General features: G+C 39.0%; 1 protein-coding gene across 3 annotated transcripts; it reads left to right on the forward strand.

Moving 5' to 3' along the window:
- Positions 1 to 1,443: 1,443 nt before the first annotated feature.
- ptdss2 (phosphatidylserine synthase 2) lies at positions 1,444 to 23,774 on the forward strand. 3 transcript variants are annotated; one of them, XM_030730690.1, is made up of 13 exons: positions 1,444 to 1,554; positions 3,302 to 3,609; positions 7,809 to 7,910; positions 10,920 to 11,002; positions 13,238 to 13,305; positions 13,487 to 13,621; positions 15,543 to 15,593; positions 15,956 to 16,069; positions 16,815 to 16,933; positions 17,062 to 17,176; positions 17,761 to 17,906; positions 18,262 to 18,447; positions 20,446 to 20,599. In XM_030730690.1, the coding sequence occupies exons 2-13, from the start codon at positions 3,404 to 3,406 to the stop codon at positions 20,597 to 20,599; spliced, it is 1,479 nt and encodes a 492-aa protein (XP_030586550.1). In that variant the 5' UTR covers positions 1,444 to 1,554; positions 3,302 to 3,403. The 3 variants fall into 3 exon arrangements, with proteins under 3 accessions (XP_030586550.1, XP_030586548.1, XP_030586551.1); XM_030730688.1 differs by lacking the exon at positions 1,444 to 1,554 and adding an exon at positions 2,554 to 2,763; XM_030730691.1 differs by lacking the exon at positions 1,444 to 1,554 and having other exon boundaries at positions 3,404 to 3,609; positions 20,446 to 23,774.
- Positions 23,775 to 23,782: the final 8 nt, after the last annotated feature.

The following is a 23,782-nucleotide window of genomic DNA, read 5'->3' on the forward strand; positions in this document are numbered from 1 at the left end:
CATGAGTAAATATCTTGTTCCATTATTGTTCGATTCCTTTCAAAGTAAAAGAATTTATAGTTTGTCTTAATGACCCATTACATTTATTTTTTTTTAACTCTTTTGAAGGTCTTTGCTTTACTTCCTTGACTTGTGCTGTGTTATAGTTTTAAAGTTTTACTATAAATGATAGTAATTAAAGACCAACATGCTATGTTCTTGATCGTAGATGGACAGAAGAATGGGCTGTTTAGAAGCAATACATTCTTCAGTGCTTTTGTTTTTATACGCCACCCAATCAAACAATTTCCAAGAAATGCTTACAGCCTTGGGCTACTCCTGCCATTTCTTTCCCATTATGTAAAAAAAAAGTTTGCTCTCACAGTTTGTGACCAACAGTGGGTGTTGGGGTTGTCAGGCCTCAGTGTGCTTCATCTAGCCAGCACAGAACTTGGCTGCACAATACCAAAACACTCATATGATGGCTACTTTGGCCAGTGATTGAAAAAGCACTTTAAAAACAGTGATAGAAACATTGAAAACTTGGCAATACATTTAACTCTATAGCTGAAATATATTTTAAAGAATTATATCTTTAGGTTTTAAATTCCACCCATCCATACATCCATCCATGTTCTTCCGCACAGTGCATCAGCACCGAAACATGACAATAAGTGGGAAACTTTTCCTGACATGTACTGATAGAAAATGAGGTTTGTCATATATTTTTTGAGTTGGTTTAAGGTTAAGTCAGCAATACTCATGTGTATTAATAACATCTGAGTCCACTTATTTTTTACATATTTTTTTTCGTGTCATTTATCCTTTATTAATTTCACTACTCAGTTTAAGAATTGCTCATTCAAAATCCACCTATCCATTTTCTTAGCTAGCTGGTGTCCATCCTAGCCGTTGTAGGGTGAAAGGCAGAGTACACCCTGGACAAGTCGGCAGTTTATCAGAGGACCCACACAACTACACACTCTCACATCCACATCTACGGCCAATTCAGAATCATCAATTAACCAAACCCCATTAAGTGCATGTCATTGGACTGTGAGGAAGTCGGAGTACCAAGGTTTTAAATTATGGATACATTAACAAGTAACTATATTAATGCCACTACTCCCATTTAATTAGCAATCACAGGTTATGATCTTTGAATGTAGTGCTTTTCCAAAGGCTAGAGATCATTCTAGTGGAATAAACTTTTTTTTTTTTTTTTTTTTGCTTTGAATAAATATTTTTTGGGATTAAAATTTAAAATATCAATTGCAAGAGGTGTTTTTTTCTTTTGTAACCTCTGGCCTGGACTATAACACTGGTTACACAATCATGTCACAATCACTGTCATGTGCTGTCAGCTATGTGGAGGAGGAAATCTTAAGGAGAAGCTTCTGATTGGATCCTTTAGATAAACTTGTTGATGAAATCTTAGCAAATATTATACAAACTCAGCAGTGGCAAGCTCTCAAAAGCTTCTATAACAACTGTCAGAGAACAGAAAGTACAAGAATACTTTCACATACTTTTAGATAACTCCATCTAGGAGTAAATCAAGCTGTCAAGGAATGGGTAAGTTTACATCAAACTGTGATTACTGGAGATCTTCTGCATCTGGCACAAAAAGTCCTAAATAAATTTTTTATATTTGTTAAATAAATAATAAGTATTATAATAATAATGAATAAAAGTATGAGCGATTGGACTGTAAATCTGCAATTTAATAAAAGAAGAAAGAAAAACAGGTTGTTTAATCATAAGTAACTGACTAGAGGTCTTCAGAGGTCGGTATTATAAACATCATTTGGGTTTCCAAATTGTTGCTTCTCACGTATTTCACTCATTTTATGCATGTAATGCTTGTCATCAGAAAGTCAACTCAGTGTTGTTTACAGCTCAAGAGTTTTACTGAATAACCTGGGAAAACGCAAAATTAATAATGCTTTCAACTGCTCTCTGTAGCTTTAGTAAAATAATTTTGTGATCTCAATAGTCACGCTATGACCTGTGAAGTTTTGGCATAAACTGCTTTTGAATTTCCGACAAAATTGCAAATTCAAACTTCTTAGGGTTTTATAATTAATTATTGCAGATTAAAAAGTTATTATTTTTTAATGTTGTTATTCATGACAAAAACTTGGTCGATCCTTTCTGTTTGCAAATGACGACCGACGTTTAAAATTGACGGAAATGACGACATACAAATGAGCTAAATACAGCACTAGCCAAAACAATCCGGTTTTATAATATGTTTTTACAGTTTACCCAATTTAATAATGCACTTTTGTGGGTTTACTTGTATTAAAAACTGCTGTTACTGTGGGATTTCACAAACTTAACATTTAATTATCAATATCGCGTGTAAACGGATGATTCTTAACTACAACCCGCCAGGCACGTCAGGTTGTCAATGCGTTAAAATTACGGTGAGTAACAGAAGTTCAACGTCCGACTGAAATATTTGGATTTCAAAATAAAACAAAAGTCAATGTAATGCCATGGAGAGACTTTTATTATGAAAAGAATAAACAGGACGGGACTTTGTTGCTCAAACACACGCCAGAGACTTCGCGTGCCCATGTGACGCGCGTGGACCGTCAGCTTGCCGCTGCAGTTTTTCTCTTTGTATTTAGAATAAAGACGGGCTACATGTGCCCCAGTCCACCCCCAAATTATTTTATTTGCTCCCCGCAAAATGCGCTTCGGAAGTTTATACTAATGTGGCGTTAGCGGTTTCAAAATTCAATCGGACCCCCGTCATTAATTCCATAAATTCAGTTGGTAAGTAACGTTAGCTTGATTTATTTCTTTATTTTAATAGCAATAAATAGCTAGCTAATCAATAATGGCATACATAATTATGGGTTTATGTTGCTTGGTTAATTGATAAGGAGCTTGTCAGTAAACTCAGCCTCGTTGGCAAGGTCAGTCTGCTAGAAATAGCTAACGCAGTTTACCGAGCTGCTTGATATCAAGGCTACGCAGCCGTCGTAGTGCGGACACAGTGATTTGTTTACCACCTATTATCCTCCAGTTAAATCCCCCACAGCGGACATGTGAGAAAGCGGTCGCCATTGCTGACAAGTACAAGCGCTGCTCTGCAGGTTATGTTGAAATGCCTTGAAAAAAGTAGGCGGTGTCAAAGACGTCTTGGGTACATTTCTCACCTGCACGTCTGTACGGCTGTCCGTGCGAGGCAGGTCATTTGCTAACTTGAACAGCGGGACGTGATTTGCAGGTTATTCTCGCCACTCTGGTGTCGCCCTGGTAACGTTCAACCCCCCCCCCCCCCCCCCCCCCCCCCCCCCGACCACCACAGGATGCTGACAGCCACTTGGGTGGGGCTGACGCGGATGACAGTAGACGGGAGCCAAGCTCAGGGATAATTTTAAAGCACCGTGGGCGGTTGGTCGTTAAAGCCATGACCAAGCTAGAGTCGAAGAAAAGCGGCGTCGCCGTGGGCAAGAGCGCCACCGAGCAGGTCAACAACGGCTCCGTGGATCCAGGGTGTCCGGATCAGAGCACAACCATCAAAGCAAAGGTGATGAAGCAGACATCCAGGGAGAGTCTGCACCGGAGAAACACGGAGTGCGAAGTCTACGACGACGGGACCAACACCTTTTTCTGGTGAGTGGTTTGTGGCAGTGTCAGTGCAGGTTCACCGTTCCTGCAGAGAGACGCATGCATGTATTAGTTAATAGGGTTTGCTAAATGTTTCAAGGTGAACTGAAAGACAGGCCCAGAGCAACCTCCATTAATCACAACACATAATGTGACCTTGTTATAACTCAGTAAATGTTTTTTTTTTTCCTGGTGAAACTGTTCCAGTAAATATTGTAGCAAGGAATCACCTAGATTTACTCCAGGGGATGTCACTTTTATAGGTGTGTGTGTGTGTGTGTGTGCGTTTGGAAGCTATATGTACGTGTTTGCAGTGCAGTGATGTCATGGATGCTCACATTGCACATCCAAGCTCAGGGCTTGTTATTAAGACACTAATGAGATTCTTTGATATTCATGACAGGTCTGAAGGCATGCCAGATATGCCCATGCTACAAACTGCAGGAATGGGCACATTGCTTCAGTCACCTTTTCTCACACCACATATTTCATTTCTCTCCCACGAAAAAACACAAATGTACAACAAGAATGTAACACGTGTGTTGCAGGACCCAGGTTTCATTATGTGAGGGTATCCAGCTAGTCTGGAAAAGTGACATTCCCTTCTGCGGACCTCTTTAATTTACAGCCACCTTGGCTTTTCAACCTGTCGCCTCAGGAATATTTAAGCTTCTGTAAGTGTGTGTGTGGTTTAAAATTTCTGCTTTGTGTGCAAAACAAGGATTCAGTAAGAATCTGCAAAGCTATCCAATATCACTGGCAGCAGACGAGGCTGGTCCTCCCAGAGAGAACATTAATGAGAATTTCTCATTATTGTGTTACAGCCTTGGCATCAGTTTTCTGTAGTGAGGCATTACCAAGAGTAGAGATACCTTTTGTCTATGGCAGTTAGTAAGATAAAAGAATCTTGTATTATGTTGAGGGGTTTTTAGTAATTGGTGTCCCTGATTTTTATATTATTTAGGTACACAAAGTGCTACACTTCTCTGTATATGCAGTATAATTCAACAGCACTACATAATGCATTCTGCAAAATACCATAAATCTGAATAAACAGTTGTCTAGAACAGTATCAACAAATACCTGAAGGCAGAATTTAATGCAAGGTTTTTGTATTAGATTGCACTTCAGCCAGGTTCACCCACTTTGTGTAGCAATTCAGTGTATAGACAGTCACCTAGATGCCGTCTTACAACATTGCATCATAAAAGCTTTCTAAACAGCTTTCTAGCCGTTTACCCTGGGGTCAACATAACAACCTTTGCGTGTTATTAAACATAGTACATATGTGCGGGCTAGTATTGCATAGATAAACATAAAAAAAAAAAAAGAAAGGAAAGTGGCAGATTACACAGAAAATGTGTGGCATCTTCTTCTGGTGAGTCTTGAATTTACATTCTGCAGTTATATGTCAAATTGAACCATTTTTGTATATTTTTAAGTTCAGATTGCAGGTCATAAACCTCAATGGAATGACATGAAGCACGCAGTTGGTTGTTGGTGGATTTTCGAGTGTGTAGTTGGCAGTGTAGCACATGGACTCTGTGTGTCTCCCAAGTGTTGCCATCATTAGGAGCTGTGTATGGCAGCAGCTTTCTCTGCTTGGTAAGAAGGATATGTACATGGCATGCAGCCTACCTTATTGGCACAGAAAGGAACTGGCACAGTGCACTTTTTTGTACAAAGTTTTGATATGCCTTAAATAGAACTCAGACTGATGAAATGTTTTTGTACTGGCATTCCATTTTTATTTTTTCCTCAAATGGGTTTAGTGTTGAGGCCTTTCAAAATGACAGCAGTTTTCTTTCATACTTGTTACAGGAAATGTCTAATTACATGGAGCTGACAGTTAAGCAAATTGTATTAAATAATTTTTTTTTTTTTCTGACCACAGTAAAGTCACAAAATATTTTAACCTAATTTCATCCTTAAATCTAGACTCTTAAGTTCTCACGAGGCTGGCATAAACCAGATGATTTTTTTTTTTTTTTAAATCTGAATGCTCAACTTCACGTTCAGAGATAAAGTTTGGTATAAGCATTGCTGGTTGCTCAGTTGCACCAAACTGGTATTTCCACTGCACCTTTTCGCTCTTGGTGGTGGTTGTCAGGAAAGAGAGAAACCAGGCCCTCCCCTGTGTCTCCTGCCAAACAGGTTGGATAAGGACGTGGAACAGTAAAAATGCTGATAACACGTGGCATACTTGTCTTGCTTATTAAAATTGAAGCCAAAGGAGATGACGATTCAAAGCTGACAGTGTTGACTTCATTAAAAAAAGGAGCTTATTAAAGAATTGCTATATTGCCCTATATCAAGTACCCTTGAATTATATGACTGTACTTATTATCATTTTTAATGCAAGTTCTCTGAGCAGCACATTGACTTTGAGCTCTTTGTCCTCCAAGCTGATGTCCTCTACCAGAGGCCTGGGAGCTTGAGGGTCCTGCACAGTATCTTAGTTGTTCCTAGGACTGAGCTCTTCTGGACAGAGATCTCTGATGTCGTACCTTCACCTTCCACATCCTCTCTAGCTCTTCTCCCTTGGTATTTATCGAGTTTCTCGTGTTCCTTCTTCTTGATGTTGCCGTCGCTTGGTATTTCTGCGTCTATCGCTACAGCTTTCTTCCACTTCTTGTCCACCACTACTATGTCCGGATGATTTGCCACTACCAGTTTGTCTGTATGTGTCTGGAAGTCAGGATCTTAGCTCAGTCATTCTCTACCAGCCGTGGGGTTGTATCCCATTTTGGCCTCTGGACTTCCAAACCATACTCAGCACAGATGTTCCTGTATGCTTTGCCAGCCACTTGGTTATGGCGATCCATGTATGCCCTGCCTGCTAGCATCTTGTACCCTGCTGTTATGTGCTGGATTGTCTCAGGGGCAACTCTGCACAGCCTGCACCTGGGGTCTTGCTTTAATAAAAGATCAATAGAGCCTGGTAGACCCCAGGCTCTATTGATCTTTTGCTTAGAGTTGGTTCCTATTGGCTTAAAAAACAAGGCTCAAAAATAAAATGTATACAACTTCAGTTGTGTTCAGCAGCCACAGGTGCTTGACAGCTGCTGTGTATTTGACCCAATGACATGAAACACTGAAATGTGTGCAAAATGACTTGTATGAGCACTGTTCAGATTGGTGCACAATGTCATATAAATTGGTTGACACCAGTGTTGATTGTTCTTTATTTAATTCTAACTGAGCTTAAAAATTCACTTACATGTTTACATGCGTCTTGGTTTCTGGGTTATGTGGGGTGGTAACAAAATAAGGAAATACGTTTTTAAAAATGTCAGGATTAACTCTATTCCCAGTCTTTTGAGCAGTGGTGACATGCCTCGTACGAATTAATATTGGCTCGTTCTGCCTGCAGCCTGATCAGTCTGAGCATCCCAGGAGTGACAAGGAAACTCTCTGACTGTCCCACTGTTTTCAGCAGTCACCCTATTTGTCTATCTATAACCTATCTACTGTTTTGTGCTCGTCAGCATTACAAACACCATTCAAGTCCTCTTGCATATTTCTAATTGAGAAATCCCCTAATGTATACTGTATACTCTTTTCACTCTGAAATTATCATAGAACTTTGCCCTCTTTGCTGAGGTAAATCCCTCAGTTTGCATGGATGTACAGTATCAGTCAAAAGTTTGGACACACTCGTGTCCAAACTTTTGACTGATACTGTACATCTAAACCACTAGAATGTCACAGCACAAAGGCCAAAGTATGTTTGCTGACATGGGGTGATGGGAGATGGAGCATGGGCCTATGGTCAACATCATGGCTTTCAACGTCTACCAAAGCATATAAATTCTGTTATCTAAACAGATCTGCTATAAAGATTTTCCATCCACTGTCAGGCACAAGACATTTGATGCAAAAGCTATTTTGCACTATTTTGTCTTCCTTTAAGTTAAAGAAAGGTTTGAACTGAAGTTTGTTGCAAACTTTGCAACTATTCCCAGTTGCAGTAAACCAGCTTCCCAACAGAATTCATCTTACCTTATACTTTGTCCTTCATTTACCCCCATATATATATATATATATATATATATATATATATATATATATATATATATATATATATATATATATATATATTTTTTTTTTTTTTAAATCTCCTGTGGTGACTGGTATTTGAATTTTCCGTTCTACAAATGGTATTAATATCCTCCTCTCTGTCCTTTCCCCCACTTTCACTGCAGGCGAGCCCATACTGTCACAGTGCTGTTCATTCTGACCTGTGCTCTGGTCTACGTCACACTGTTGGAAGAGACTCCTCAGGACACGGCCTACAACACTAAAAGGTCAGTAAGTTGCGTTCATCCTTTGCTCAATGTCCACAAAGCCAAAACACTGCAAGAGCCAGACCAAAAAAAAAAAAAAAATCCACTTGAAACCCTGGAAGCTATTAAACTAAAGTTTCATGATATTATTTTTGCAACAATTTATTGTGAGAAAAAGCTAGGTAAGTGGCATCACTAGTATAGTATACTCCATATCGGAAAACTATGTGGGATACTCTTATGTGGATCATGTCAAGGTATCATTCAAAGTGCGATGAATAGTGACATAACACAGTGTTTCTCACACACAGACTTTATTTTGGCCCATGTAGTATCCACCTGTGAGAGTGACTCCTTCAGTGATAGCTTTGCTAGCTGAAAATCCTCCTCGCTTATTTTAAAACTTTGGTTGCTGTTAACCAGCTAGCTGTGGCCCTTCCAGCCTCGTGTTTTCCTTTCTGGCTGTTCACAAGCTAGGTTGCTGTTGTGTTTGTCCTCCATATCATTCTGCAGCTTCTCCAGGAAGGATCTCATTCACTGTCATACATACTGTCTCTACCTTTATAGACTGCAGCTGACAACAGTAGCTCTTCTTCTGAATTGGAGATGTGCTGTGAATTAGAGAGTCACTAACTGGAACAGCAGCGGGTGGTGAACTGGTGAAGTTTTAGTTCATCTGCTGCATGAGAGATTTTATTACTCAATTTTTTTGTTGTTTTTTGTTTTGTTTTTTTTTTTGTTTTTTTGAGACATGATATACTTGACAAATAAATAGGATCTAAGTGTGGGGAAAACACTGTAATACAGCCAGCCAACAAGGAGCTACCCAGCATTTTTTAACAGTATTTGGAATAAAGCCCACGCATTTCACATAAACATGGGTGAGGGGCAGAACTCACCATTTGAAATGAGTCACCAGCCTTAACAGCCACACTCACCTTGAGCTCACATGGCCTTGTTTCAAGGCCATGTGTAACAAGATGTCACTTTTCACATAAAAATAAATCCATTATGGCCTTGAAAAGAAGACTATAAATGCAAGTTGGCCGTTCTTTTTGGCTTAGGCTTTAGCAAGCGGATTTAATTTATTTTATTTAAATATTGGAAGAAAATTCATCCAACTATATTACATTTATTAAACTACTGAGACTTGGATAAATGCCAAATTACTGAAGCGTGATTCAGTTTCCTTTGTTACTGCCAACCCCGGAAAGTTGCACAGAGAGTGCTGGAAATGGTACTGGCTACTTTGTTCTACCTGAAAACAGGCAGGGAAAAAGCAATAAGTAGATTTATTTGTTAATGTCATGCAAAGGATAGTAAACAAAAAACAAATGAATGAACTCAATACTTAGTGTCATCACTATTTGATTTTAAAACAGCACGTCAGTTTTAAGGTACTCTGCAGGGTTCCTATAGGACTATATAATCTGTTTCACAACATCTTTATGGCTGATGCTGTCATGCTGCTAAATGAATATGGAAATGATTAGACCTGCCCCTGATAGTGTTGTGCCACAGAGATGAAGCTTCTTGAATTTTAAATACTGGGATTCCATCAAGGCAAGTTTGCATTTGACTTAAAACTCATGTTTGTGTGTTATAGCTAAAAATCTGTAAAACAAAGCTGTGAGACTATGAGCTACTTGTATTTTGAAGAGTTTTGCTTGCTTTTGTGGTAGCGTTGTACTTGCGAGACTTAGTCACAGAAAAACTTTATCAATGATGTGTGTGTTTGTGACACAGAGAAGGAGTGATTGTAGGTTGTGTTTGTGAGGGATTGTGGATGCTTCTTAACAGGATTTGCTGCAGTCAGTGTAGTCCAGCTAGTTGGGATAAAGACCCTAAGAGCTTCTTCCTGGTAGCGGAGCACACTTATAGTCACTGTGACACAAAGTCTGCATCTTTGCTTAGTTATTCACTTGACCCACAGTCAACGCTGTAATCTGGGACTACTCTGTATAGCTCGCACACAACTTCACTTTAATACACCCCCCCCCCCCCCCCCCCCCCCCCAAACGCGCACACAGAGTCAAATAATCGATCACTAAATGACACACACTGATGCTCCCACACTTGTTGGCAGGCACAATCTGTAATCCCATCGTATGCCCACTCTTTTAATCCTACTCTGTTTACTTATAAGGTCAGGGCAGCGTCCTCGTCTGGTCATCCAATTTTCAGATCTTAAAACAGCAAATTAAGCTTGACTTAGGTTGGTCTGATTTTTTTTTTTTAATACACACAGGAAGTTGTAATGAAGAGTAAGCAGATATCCAGCTGCTAAGACAAATCTCCAGGTTCAAGTTAGTTCATTATTAATAACCCATTATCCTCCCCTTCATGCTTCTGTGTTTGTATGCTTACCTGATTTCAGCTCTTTAAAGAAGCCCAGAGTTCGTAAGGTTGAAATGTTGACACTTTGGCTGCTACAAGAAAAATTTTTGGCCCCTTTGGAATGAATTCTGTTTTTAATTGATGTCACAATTATTGACGAACACAATTTGACTGAGCTAATAATACACAAACAGTTGAACTTTTCGTGTCTTTATTGAACACGTCGTGCGGTCACTCGGTGCAGGCTGAACATAATCAGGGAACTCTGGTACTCTGTAACGTGTTGAACCTCCTTTGTCCCGTACGTACTTCTGAGACTTGAACAGTGATGACGTGGAATTTTAGACCATTCCTCCTACAACACTGAGTCAGTTCATTAATATCCTCGATTGCTTAATCAGCGTTCTTTAGGTCATTCCCTGACATGCAGATTGGTTTTGATGTTTTTGTACTCTGCTTTGTTTCCTCTAAACTTGTCCTAAAGGAGAAACAGTATTTTCAGTCTACCCACACTTCAATCTCATATCCTTAATTTAAACACTGGATTCCAGGTTTTTGGAGAAGTGGAGAAGCATAGGGGGTCACTTGTTTCAGCATGAACTGTGAATGATTACTTGGTGTAAAGATGTGAAAATTAAAGCTGAACTTGTAACTTGAAATTGTTATTATTGTGTAATTATTGTTCTCCTCTAGGGGGATTGTGGCCAGCATCCTGGTGTTTCTCTGTTTTGGAGTGACACAGGCCAAAGATGGACCTTTTACCAGACCACATCCAGGTATGAAAATCACATTTATCACCAAATTAAAGTAATTCAAATCTCTCTTGTTATATACATGGCATATTTAACAAAAGTTGAAGTTCATATTAAGAATTTGAACCATTAAAGCTGTGTAGTGCTCTTTTAATGAACTCTGGCCTGCTGCTGTTTCATTCCATCCTGGACCACATCCAGGTTATGTCAGCTTGACATTTGTTTGGCCTCCTGAAACGTTCAGATAAGTGGAAAACAAACCTTGAAAGTGGCTTGTTAGGAAGATATTAAAAATATGTTTGCCATTAAAGCTGCTGACAGTTGAGTCAGCAATGATCGTCACTTCAGTGAGTAGTAACAATTCCAATTCTCATCTTAAGATACACATCCTGCTCAGAATCAGTGCAGACTGAATACAGGAATCAAATTATAAATGAGCTATCTCAGTAATATGTGATGTATAAGTGCTTTAAGCCCAGTGAAAATTCCTTGAACAACAAGACAAATGCAAGCAAACATTTCAGACAAAATCAGTAATATTTATAGGGTTCTAAAGCTCAGTGAATAGTTTATAATAGTCTGTGTGGTTCTGGTAAATAAACAGTGCATTAGTCGTTGTGGTAGCATTATTTGGTGGCCACTGAAAATTACAGCTTATGGTTGACTATCTGACTGTGTGACTCGACACATGATACAGTTGTTTACCTGCTCTGCTTTAATGCATCTAAACTGTAGATAAGGTCTACCACAAAGAGGCTTTTGCTTGTGCCATACAAATTTAATATGAAAACATTTTTGATCTTGTCATCCAAATGGGGGTGATGGAAAGAGATGAAATTTGGAGTTCATTTACAGTAAAGGTAACGGTTTTCAGGCCATATGCAAGGGAAAGAAAGAGAGGAAGTGTAGACTGTTACTTTTACACATTACACAACACTGAAATACAAAGCTGTTTTAGGACTTGTTAAAAGCATGTATTGATTTTACTTGTAGTGCCTGCTGTGTGGATAAAACCTGTTGCTCAGGTACAAAAAAATAAACTGTAATGTTCTGACGGCAACATGTGAGCTGTTGCAGCTGGATTTCTACCCTGTAGCTCTTATAAGCTTGCATCATTACTTAATCAGCTACGTTACGTAAATGTTTTACAGACAGGCTGTGTAGTTTAACCATTTTGATCCCTTTGCGTGCACTTTCTTGATTGCAGCGCAGTGTACTTCATTTTTTCCCCCTTTCTTTAAATCTGACACAGGTTATAAAAAGAGCTGCTTTTTAAACAACAGTGTGCTTAGACATACTCCCAGCTTTTTTAACCAGAGCGTTGATGCAGGAAACACACAAACAACTAACTCCAGAGGGAAAGGGAGGAAGGAAGGAGGAAAACAGGGTGTGGAAGGGAGGTGCAGCAATTTGCTGAATGTTGTCGGTTGAAGTGGTTTAGCAAGTATTTGGTTGCATTATCCTCACCTTTTGTGGTTCGGTTAAGGGGGTTTCATTGTGTAATTGCTCCATGGGAAAAAGATCCAGCGGGGTTTTTTTTTTTCTTCTTCAATTTAAAACCTGTAGCTCCTGCTGGATCATGGGCTGGGTGTGTCAAAGGAAACTGAGTTTATACATGTGAATTGCCACAGTAATATAGCACAGTAGCAGCTGAATTAAAAACACTCCTCATGTGGGACTTTAGCTACTGAGTTGGGCGTTTTCCACACTTTGTATTAGTCCTGTATTACTTGATGTTTTATTATTTTATTTTTTTATGAAAATGAGGTTCTCTATTTCAAATCTTCACTGATTTCAGTATTCAGTTATTACTGAATTTCTCTTCATCTTTAGTAGTAGAAAACCACATTATGACATGTATAGTGAGGTAATTCAGATATCCTTTTGTGAAACTAAAGTAATGATTTGGTGTTAAACCAAATCTGAGAACACCTAGCAGTTCATTTATTTGTGTGTGCTCAGGTGCGCTTTTAAAATGTTTATTACTAAAACCCACATTATTCATTTGTTTGTTGTATTTTTGTTAGAAAAACGCTCAAGTGGGAAGAGTAAATGTCAAAATGAGGGCAGCAACATTGAAGCAATGTAACCTGTCATTAAAATATTACACTTCACTGAGTGTCAACTAACTGCAGGGAAGGGTGCAGGAATACACAGATGCTCACTCAGCTCAAATGACAAATTGTCACCTAGCATGATTTATTTGTATTTTTGGGTTATTGTGTCCAGTATAACTCATTTCTCTCTCTCTCTCTCTAGCTTACTGGCGTTTCTGGCTCTGCGTCACTGTCGTCTATGAACTGTTCCTCATCTTCATCCTATTTCAGGTTGGTGTGTTGATAAGATTTCTGCCTGGAATGGCTGAAACACTTCAGATGGTCAAGTATACATAAGCATGTGCAATACAATTAATTTATTTTTATGACACAAAAATGTACTGTTAACTGACAAAAGAAAAGTTGTAAGTTCTGATGGTACGTCCTGTTATTTTTAATCTCTTTTATATAGACAGTGCACGATGGACGACAGTTCATGAAGTACATTGACCCCAAACTGGGGGTACCACTCCCTGAGCGCGACTATGGGGGAAACTGCCTAATCTATGACCCAGGCAACACTACAGACCCTTTCCACAACATCTGGGTGAGAGAATTTATTTTCTTGCATTCTGTGTTGTTTTTTCTCTCCCCTGCACCTCATCTTTGTAGGTATGAAGGTTTGTGAGACTTGTATTTTTGATTGTATTATGTTGTTGAAACCCACAAAGTAAGAAACAGGTCACCTTCCAAGACGTAAAATTTCTTATCCAGTCATGCATTTATAATGTTGTGTGTACTGTCCTCAATTATTGCTAATAAGGAAGTGGCCCAGATACAGAAGAAATGTGTGGCAGCCTAAACAAATCTGTACATGGCTTTTTGTGTTACAGTAAATCCTTTCTTCGCATTTTTCTTTTCCCGATCCTTTCCTTTATTCATTTATACTCGTTATCTCCTTTCCCGTCTCTTATTCTGTATCGCTCTTTCTTAAACACACACAAACATACAGTTACTGTGGAGGTGTGCCGAGTGGTTCCAGCAGCTTGTGTCTGGAGCAGATTACAGACCATCAATAGAACCAGGCCTTCTTCTCCCCTAGGAAAAGCAGTGTGCTTCTGCCGCCATGACCCAAAGCCCATCTCTATTAGTTTGATTTCAGTTTTTCATACCACAATTTTCTCACAACCTATTTCTGTGAATAGGTTTTTTTAAAAATATCAAATTATGGCCAGATTTTAAAAAATAAACTTTATTTCCAAAAGATTTTAGGCTGCAGAAAGCTGTATGTGAAAGGACAAGCTAAAAAAAATAGTGCTTAGTTAGTAAGCAGAAATATTTTGGTCCAAATGGTAAGGTTAGCACTGTGGTTTTAGATGCATTTTATTTGTGCGTTGTGATTCCCAAATAGGGTTTGTCCTGTTCATCGACCCAGTACTGTCCGTGCTCATTTCTGCTTGGTTCCAGTGTGAACTAGATGTGGTGCTTTATTTGAACATAGACGGCCTCATTTTAACTGCCTGAGCGCAAGTACAAAGCGGTAGGTCTTTGTAGAGCACAGACCGTGTGAGTGTCTCCAAGTGCACTTCCTGGTTTAGGTTAGGTTTTAGGTCAAAACAGTGAAGCATTAAAGCATTTCAGAGACATTAATAAGCACACTCAGCAAGTCCACTGGTCGCGTGTCTCTTTAAAACTCTTGAAATGGAAAGTTGGGAAGGAAACAAAGACACACGGGAGTGTTGTGCTATTGTAATGCAACATATTTTCCCATTAAATAGGTTAATTTGTAGTAAACACAGTGGATGATTGGCACTGCGCTCAGGTGCGGAATTTCCCAAATCAGTGGCTGCAAGTTCTGGTGCCGTCACGTGGCTGCTGGGATATTAAAACTGAAGGAGCAGCTGTCTAAAATCCTTACATTGCATTTTATTTATGTATAAAAAACAGAGAGCCATCAGTCTACAGGCTGAGGAGTGATTAATGAATATGGTGTAATTTATACTTTAATTTGAATTTTGCTGACCACCCAGTATTTATTTGGCTTTTGTTGATAAAATGACCAATGTGGCAACAGATTTACTGACGTCTCAGTACAAAGTCTGACAAAAATCTTCAAAACAAAATATTATCAACTTTGTTCCCATTGTGTCTGCCATGTGCAAAATCATTCATGGATTTAAAGTTTGAGGAATGTCAGACCAATGCTTTCTTTTGTTTGAACAGTCAAATTCAAATTACAGTCAGGTCTATTAGTGTTTAAACAGTGATGCTATTTTTGTAACATAGCATATATTAAATTCCTAAAAGATTAATACATTTATATAATTTTTTGTAACCTTCCTGGTTTAAAGCTGAACACTTTAATAAATATTGGTAGCTTCAGATAGATTGTGGACCATTTAATCAGTCCTTTGGACGTATAAGGTTTGGGGATAAAATTGTAGGGTTTTTTTTGTGTTATATTTTAATTTCATGTTTCACAACACTTGTGAAGAGAGCATGGTGTTAAACCTTCTTTGTCTCTTCAGGACAAGATGGATGGCTTTGTGCCAGCTCACTTCCTGGGATGGTATATCAAGGTAGGTTTGGACACGCCTGACACGCTTCAGCAGTTGAATGTGAAGTATAAAAGTCATGCTGTACTACAGCGACAACAATGTCTCAGCCAGTGATTACACATAATAGATTTAAATATTTTCAAGAGGAAGCAATTTTAAGTTTGACTTACCGAGATTACAAAGCACCCAGATCAGTAAATGCCAAATGATGTCATTGCCATTGTCATTGCCATGCTGGTGTGATTGTTTATTTACAAATAAAATAGCACATTTTTATTGTGTGAATTTGCGGCAAAGAAAAAGTTGTTGGTTTTCTCTGTTTCTCCATTCTGCTCTGTTCATCTCTTTTACTTTACTACTTTTTTTCCCCCTCCCTCCTCCAGACTCTGATGATTCGGGATTGGTGGATGTGTATGATAATCAGTGTCATGTTTGAGTTCTTGGAATACAGCCTGGAGCACCAGTTACCTAACTTCTCGGAGTGCTGGTGGGACCATGTACGCACATTTCTGCTGTTTTCTTCTGCTTACAAACTACTGTGTGACACACTTTGAGGTTATTTTGGTTATTATGTCAGTGTTTTCTGAGTGAGTGGTTTGTGGTAAGGCACTAGCAGTAAGCATCAGAATCACGTGACATCTTGAACAGAAGATGAAGATGTGCTCTTTAAAGCGTGACAGTGTTTACTGTAGATATCATGCTGGCTTGAACTCTAAATGTTTTTAGGCCCTTTCTCACCCGTGTGGTAGATTGAAATTACCTACAGTTAGTAGACATTTAATAAATAAAATCTAACTCCCAGGTGTATTTCTTCAAAGGTGTCCATATTAGACAGGTTCCTTTGAAGCACAGTGTAAACAGATGCATATTTTCAAAACATAAATTATTAGTGTATTATAAATATAAAAGTAAACTGAAAGGGGTTCATGTGCTTTTTGCAGAATTGATTTGTATTTTCACCATGTGTTAAATTTGAAAGCTCACATTTCTTTTGCTCACAGTGATGAGTGAAGGGGCAGAAAGTGGAAGCAGTGGAGCAATGATTTTGTTAGTGAGGTTTATGAGCAGTGAGGTGCTCATTTGTTTGCTTGATAATAACCTTGTATTACCTTGTGATCTGTTCATGCGCGAACAGTACTAACAAAAAAATCAGCTCTAACAAACCCGTGGAGGTGTGTCATGGTTCATTTGGAGCATTACTGTACCTCACTTACTCTTTTTTGAAATTGTTTCTCGCTCCAGTGGATCATGGATGTGTTGGTGTGCAATGGTTTGGGGATCTACTATGGCATGAAGACCCTGGCTTGGTTGTCAATGAAACCTTACCAGTGGCAGGGCCTCTGGAACATTCCTACATACAAGTACGACTTTATAAGAGACATTTATTTAATGACTCCACACTTAGATCTGTAGTTAAATTACAAACATTTCACTGTTAGATTTGTGTATTTGTTTACATCTAATAGTGTCTGTGGTCTGTACCTGGCAGGGGGAAGATAAAGCGTATAGCATTCCAGTTCACACCATACAGCTGGGTGAAGTTTGAGTGGAAGCCTGCTTCAAACCTTCGTCGCTGGCTTGCTGTGTTGGGAATCATCTTCATGGTAAGAAATACTGACAGAAAGAGGAAGAATGTGGGTGTCATTGCAAAAAATAATTACATCACAATGTAATAAAGATATACAGAAAACTAAACATATTCTGATATATAAATTTTGATAATATATATACATTTTGATAATATATGCTGATGTACTGTCCTGACCAATATACTGGCTGATATTAGCTATTTGCTGATATATCAGTATCTGCATTTTATAACTGTTTTTAAATGAAAATGAAAAAGTAAACACAAGTTGAGAGAAACACCCTTCAACTATGATTTGGATCTTGATGCTGCTTAGTTTATCCACCAGACGGCATTCTGCAACTTCCCTGTTGGCAACACAGCAAACACAATAACCAGCTGATAATAACCAGCTAAACGAGTAATCCACGACCTCTAATGCTCTATTTCTGCTTTACTGCCTGAAAGCTGAATTATTTCACAGCTCTTAAATAATTAGCTATTAGAAGAGAAAATTTATCTGGTGGTCTGATTGTTGTGGCTTTTTCAGCTTTACTGTATTTTTGTATTCTCAGTGCCTCTAAATTAAGGTGTGCATTGTTTTATCTTTTATCTTGTCAGTTTCTGTTAGCAGAGCTGAATACCTTCTACCTGAAGTTTGTGTTGTGGATGCCTCCTGAACACTACTTGGTGCTGCTTCGCCTTGTTTTTTTTGTCAATGTCGGAGGCGTAGGCATGAGGGAAATCTACGACTTCATGGACGACCCGTGAGTAACAAGATGGGGTTTTTCTTTTGGGTTCTGTAGAGTTTGACTGGGTGTGTATAAAAAAAACTGTTGTGTATGTCGTGTATAATACACACTGGATAAAGAACTTATTGACATTCAGCACTGCTTGAGTTTAATCAAGTTATCACAGTTCAAATTTGACTAGAAAAGTTGATGATAAGCGCAGCAGTGAGGAAGTGTGTTTCAGTCTCACACTTCATAGTTTTAGCAAGAAACTACATTGATCTGAAAAAGTACTTCCATTTACTATACATGCACACATATGCCTAGTGATATAATATGGTGTATTCTTAAATCATTTTTCCATAATAACATTGTGCAATTTTCCCAACAGGAAGTTCCACAAGAAGCTTGGTCAGCAGGCGTGGCTGGCGGCAGCAATCACAGTAACAGAGTTCCTAATAGTGGTCAAGTATGACCCCCACACCATCATGCTGCCCATTCCTTCTCTTATCATGCAGTGCTGGTTTTTAGGAATCCTCCTCATACTCCTCTGGACTGTGTGGCGGTTTTTCATCCGGTAAGAAGTGGGATGGGTGCTTGTGGGTAGCGGGAGAGAAGCAGAGGGTCATAAACAATGTCAGATGTAGATGGTTGAAATATAATGAAATTCTATGCTTTTCTGTGTAAAAACAATGCTTTTGGTGCAAATGAAGCTTTAACAAAAAAAAAAAAAAAAAAATGCAAATATTACCTGGCTCATACCCAGACTGCCCTTTGGTCTCCTTTCTCTTTTAAATATGTTTTTTTTGTGTGTCAGCTTTCTGTAGCTTTTCCTGCTGCTCTGTTTCATATTGAGACTACTGCTGTGTACATGTTAATTCTAGGAAGGGAAGTGGGGAGTTGGTGAGAAGTGGCTGGTTTCCAAATGAACCCTGTACACACATAGAATTACATACAGGAAAAGATGGCAATCAGTTGTTTTGCATTCAAATTGTTCTTGGTGACTAATTAAAGAACATACAGTTTAATCACAATAGTTTTTAACAGATATCTCTTCACACGTGTGGGATTCCGTCCAGTTTGCTCCTGTATTTGATTTGGTTATTCCTCATGATCCCATGCAGTGATTTTAGGCTAGTTTTTGTTTTGATTCACCTTATGTTTAGTGTGTTCTTGTTAGGTGCAGCCCTTCCCTGGCATGTTAAGCTTCTTGTCTGTTTTCTTCCCCTACCCTGCCTCCCCCTCCATCTCCCCTCCTTTCCTCCTTCTCTTTCTTTCCTGCTCATGCTCAGCAGTAATGCAGTAATGTCCTTGTCAAGCGAGGTAGGTATAGGAGAGAGATGCCTTGCCCCATCCACTCCCTTCTATCAGCAGTGTTTAGTGTAGTTTGTTTTGTTTTGTTTTCCTTCTCTAGCACATCACTGTTTGGATCCATAATCACAATGAGAGGATCTTTGGGATCCTCTGAAGAACACAGTTAATACTCCTCATGGATCCATCTCCTGCATGGCACTTAACGGGGTTTTTCTGTGGTGAATTTTATCATCTTCATTTCCCCTCACATCATTTATACTCTCAGTTCCAGTCAGTTTAGAGAGCCTTCAGTTTGTGCTGATACTGTTAAAGTGAGACAGGACAGTGAAACCCAGAGGAACTGATAACCCACTGCACACATACTAATCACCATGTGACGAAAGCCAGTGAGATCAGCTCCACCACTTCTCATAGTGCACTGAAGACACGAAAGCATGGCTTTATGTAGTTTTGTTTTATCTTTCTTCTTTGTAAAAACAGAGAAACTTATTAGAATTAGAATTATTTCCAAATACTGTTTGACCCTCGTGAAAAAATTAGATTAAGATACATTGTGATTTCCTTTCATCTTTAATATTGAGGTGGACACAGTTAAAAGGTTCCTGCTCAGGCTGTGCACCGGTTGGTACTTGAACAGCAGGTTCAGTATATATTCTAGGGTCAGACCATGAAATGCTTTAAAAAGTAATAAGCTGTCAAATACACGAGAGCTATCAAGATTAAATCCAATCTAACTTATGTCTAACACTTAAAAATTAAAGGTCAGTTTCAACAAAAACTGGCACAGAAGATGGCGTTCTTACCTTTGGAGTCCAAGCTGAGTCCAACCCCCCTTTTCTGAGCTGCTTTCTCCTTGAGTGTTTTATTTATTTTCCTCTGACCTTCCTAAAGGCAGGGGTTCCGCATAGACTGGTTGCTGTTTATAACATGTATGGCAATCAATCTGTTCCTGTACTGATGGATTTTCTTAACAAAAATAAGATTTTTAATGCAGCTCATACAATACTTAGAGGGCGGAACTTTATCTTAAGTTTGTTAACAAAGTAATTAGTTTTTTTTTTGTTTTGTTTTGTTTTGTTTGAAGTAACCCAGTCTAACAGTGGTGTGGGAATTCTAAGAAAGACTTTAAGGACGTCTTCTGTGAGAAAACACACAGAGTTCTAAAATTTTGCATGACCAGAAACCATCTGGGAAGAATTGACCCTTAGGGGATGATGCTCTATAAATAGTGTGTGTGCTCTTTCCTTGTATCTTCTCACAGTGACATCACACTCCGCTACAAAGAGACACGCCGGCGCAAACAGGAAGCCCCTGCTGACTGGGACCGCCCACTGGGCAACGGCAGCACGGCCACCCCCTCCGGGCGAAGCAAATTGAACGGGAGCTCCGAGATGCTGCGCCAGAGGAAGTCCTGAGAAGAAGCCGGTCAGTCACACTGTCGGCAGCGAATGAAGGGGACAGTGTTCGATGGGAGAAAATGAGAGGAGTTAAGGAGAAATGTAACACAAGATGGCAACCAGATGGACACAAATGTGCTGTGTAGACTGTTCTTGTGCCTACATGAACCAAGTAGTCATTTAAACACAGGTAAGGGGTGAAAGGGGCAGTTTTCATTCGGTGTATGTGTAGTTATTGTCCTACTTCAGGTATTTACCTCATTCTGTTTCAAAGAAATTTTTTTTTTTTTTTTAGAATTACACTGATGACGAGATTAGATTTTTGCGTTAATATTTTTTTTGAATGTTGGCTGATGTGGATGAAGAAAAAGCTGAATCAGTGCAGAGTTGGATGAGTGGGAGGAGGGATGTAGACGTCCAGGAAAGCAGATGTGCTCTTGACCAATAATTTTCCATTTTCTCAGCTGCACTTTATCTTAAAAAAAACAGAAGAATAATGGAGGAGGAACACAGCCGCCACTGTAAATATGCTTAATCTTTTGTTGTGCAGTCATTTCAGTGCAGGTGAGAAAAAAGGAGAGTATTTAGAGCAGTTTTTGTAGGTGCAGTGACTGATCTGGGTTCTGTTTTATTGTCCACTACTATGCAATCTTCAGTATCAACCTGGGCTTGAGTAATAACACAGTGCTGTTCTGTTCAGTTTAAGTGACACTTATTTTACCAACTGATTCCCAGTCATTTCTCGTAGCTTAAACTAGGTTTAGTCCCAGGTACATGATGTATTATAGACACGTGGAATTTAGGTTTCTTTTTTTTTTCCCATTTACAGTTTAGCATTCATTCCTGGAAGCACTGAGTCTGGTTGGTTCTTGCTCAGGATCCTTCCTTAGTCAGACACAAGAGAGGAAAACTGGTCTTTCCTCTCGGGCTTTGTTCTTGAAAAGAATGACTTTTTTTTTTTTAATTTAAAAATCAAAATGTACTATAATCTAGTTATTTAACTGATGATATTATACATGGTATATGGGGCTATAGTTTGAGTGTTTTTGTAGATGTTTTCTTATCACTTTAGGGTAAATCAATTATAAACACTAGATTCCTTTTAGTGAAATGAGGTTCAGAGACACCCGCAGCACTAATGAACACATCCGCGACAATCACACTGATGGAAAGCTGTGCTTGGTTTTCCTCAGACGGTGACATGTTTGTTCACAGTTACAAAAATGGCAGAGATCTGGATGTTCCTCCACTCTATAATTAAGGTTGGGTTTTATTTACGTCACTTCTGAGTTTAATATTTGATTCCTTTTATGCCAAACATTCTTGCAGTTTTAAGTTTTGGTTGTGTTATAATCTGGGGAGGGATATGGACTTTTTCAGCTCTGCAGGGTTGCCATATTGCACATGCAATCAGCCAAAGCTTAGATCTCATTCTTGCAAAAAGCCATAAGTACCATCCATACCTGCTCGTGCACCTCAACCTGCTGTTGAATCTCATTTTGATTCTTTTCAGTCTGAGCTGAGTTTCAGCAAAGTTACATCTGCGTCTATTCTTTTGTTACAACAGTTCACCTGAAGGTCAGACCACTAAAACCAAATTCCTGTGTACAGTGGTAATGTCAGCTCAACTGAAATATGAAGAATTCTCTTAGTTTCTTTTGATCTGTTAGTGACAGCTGCTAAATGTAAATGTAGAGCTGCTCTGATTAGTCAGCTGATAATTCATCCTGAAGTCATCCAATCACTGTTTGCTTACCTTTTTCCAAACAAAATTAGTCAAAATTATCAGCAGATTAATCTGATGATGAATACAAGTGTTGATCGCTGCTCTAGTTAAATGTTCAAAATGTTTCGTAAAGAAAAGTGAGCTTTAAATAGCGTAACATGGTCAAACTGAAACGAGCTGAAAATAACAGCCTGTTCCAGTCTCTCTCCAAGTTCACACTGTTACCAAAATCCTTTAGTCTCTTTTCTGTGGCTATCAGAGTTCAGTAGTAAATTTCTGTGTGACTCATTGTGCTCAGTCACTCTGTGCTACATAAATGATATCTGTGAAATTAGCTCCAAATGATCTTGTTGTAAACTAGTCTGTTTTAATGAGGCTACAGTAATTTTCTTGTGAATGTATAATCCATCAGAATCGGCTGTTAAGATGAGAGGGTCACAAACACTAAGCTGAACATTGTCATTCCTCAAAAGCTGCTCCTCCTGCTGCAACATTAAACCCAGCTGCCTGATATATTTGGTAGGTCCCACACAAGGGTCCAAAAACAGCTGTGACCACACAGCTTGGCCAGAGGACCTCTGGGGAAGTCCTGTGGTGTCTGGCATTGGGATGTTGGCAAGGGTTCCCTTGGGTCTTGTGGGTTGTTTGCAATTGGACACATTCCACGGGTCCTCTACTAGTTGGGATTCTGCCATTTTTTTGCAGTGTGGTGGGGGGCTTTGTCCCTCTGAGGGAGGCCCTTGTGATTGGGGATGCCTTTAATCTAATGCTTACTTGGGAGACACATGTCAGAGTAACATTATGAATGTCAGGACCCGAGGGTTCCCCAGTAGAACATTGCCTTGCAACATGACCGATGTTACTCACGTCACCTGTCAGTGGTTTCAGTGTTGCTGCTTACAGCGATTGCTGTGTAAATTTAAAACTAATGTTTAGCTAATATTTCAGATTTTGTGCTTGTTAACCTGTGCTGTGCTAATTCAGCTGCTTGAGGAGTTTGCTTTTTCTCCTTCATGTCAAGATACTTTTAGACATGAGCCACTGTGTTCATGCCTCCAATTGGTCAAAAATACTTTTTTGTTTGAACTGAAAACTTAAACAAACCCAATGCACAAATTTGCACATCAGCTCTGCGTTACAAAATAGTGAATAAAAAAACTTGAACTCAGAAACAATGTGTAACAACTTGAGGGGAAAAAAATAAATCGATTAAAAATAAAAAAGCAGGAACTTTAGTGTTTGCAGTTTAGTTTCGTTTCCCTTGCAGCCACATGGGGGCAGTAGATGTTATCTCTACCCTATGCAGTCATGTCTCCTGGATAATGACTGACTACTTGCTGTAAATGCCATTTTCATTTTCAACTTGGATTGTGTAAATTTGAAGATGTTGAAGATCATAAAACTGAAATATGCTGCTGCACCACATAATTTTATAATGTTTTCAATAAAATTAACAGAAAATCTGAACTTTGCAC

The sequence above is a fragment of the Archocentrus centrarchus genome, chromosome 6 (genome assembly GCF_007364275.1).
Source record: "Archocentrus centrarchus isolate MPI-CPG fArcCen1 chromosome 6, fArcCen1, whole genome shotgun sequence".
In the NCBI taxonomy this organism is placed as follows: domain Eukaryota; kingdom Metazoa; phylum Chordata; class Actinopteri; order Cichliformes; family Cichlidae; genus Archocentrus; species Archocentrus centrarchus.

What these genes read in the sequence shown, in the direction of transcription:
- ptdss2 (XM_030730690.1), top strand. Translation starts at nt 3,404, where the DNA reads ATGACCAAGCTAGAGTCGAAGAAAAGCGGCGTCGCCGTGGGCAAGAGC. An exon ending in ACGGCCTACAACACTAAAAG is followed by an intron (nt 7,911 to 10,919) that starts GTCAGTAAGTTG and finishes GTTCTCCTCTAG; the next exon opens with GGGGATTGTGGCCAGCATCC. An exon ending in GTGTGGCGGTTTTTCATCCG is followed by an intron (nt 18,448 to 20,445) that starts GTAAGAAGTGGG and finishes ATCTTCTCACAG; the next exon opens with TGACATCACACTCCGCTACA.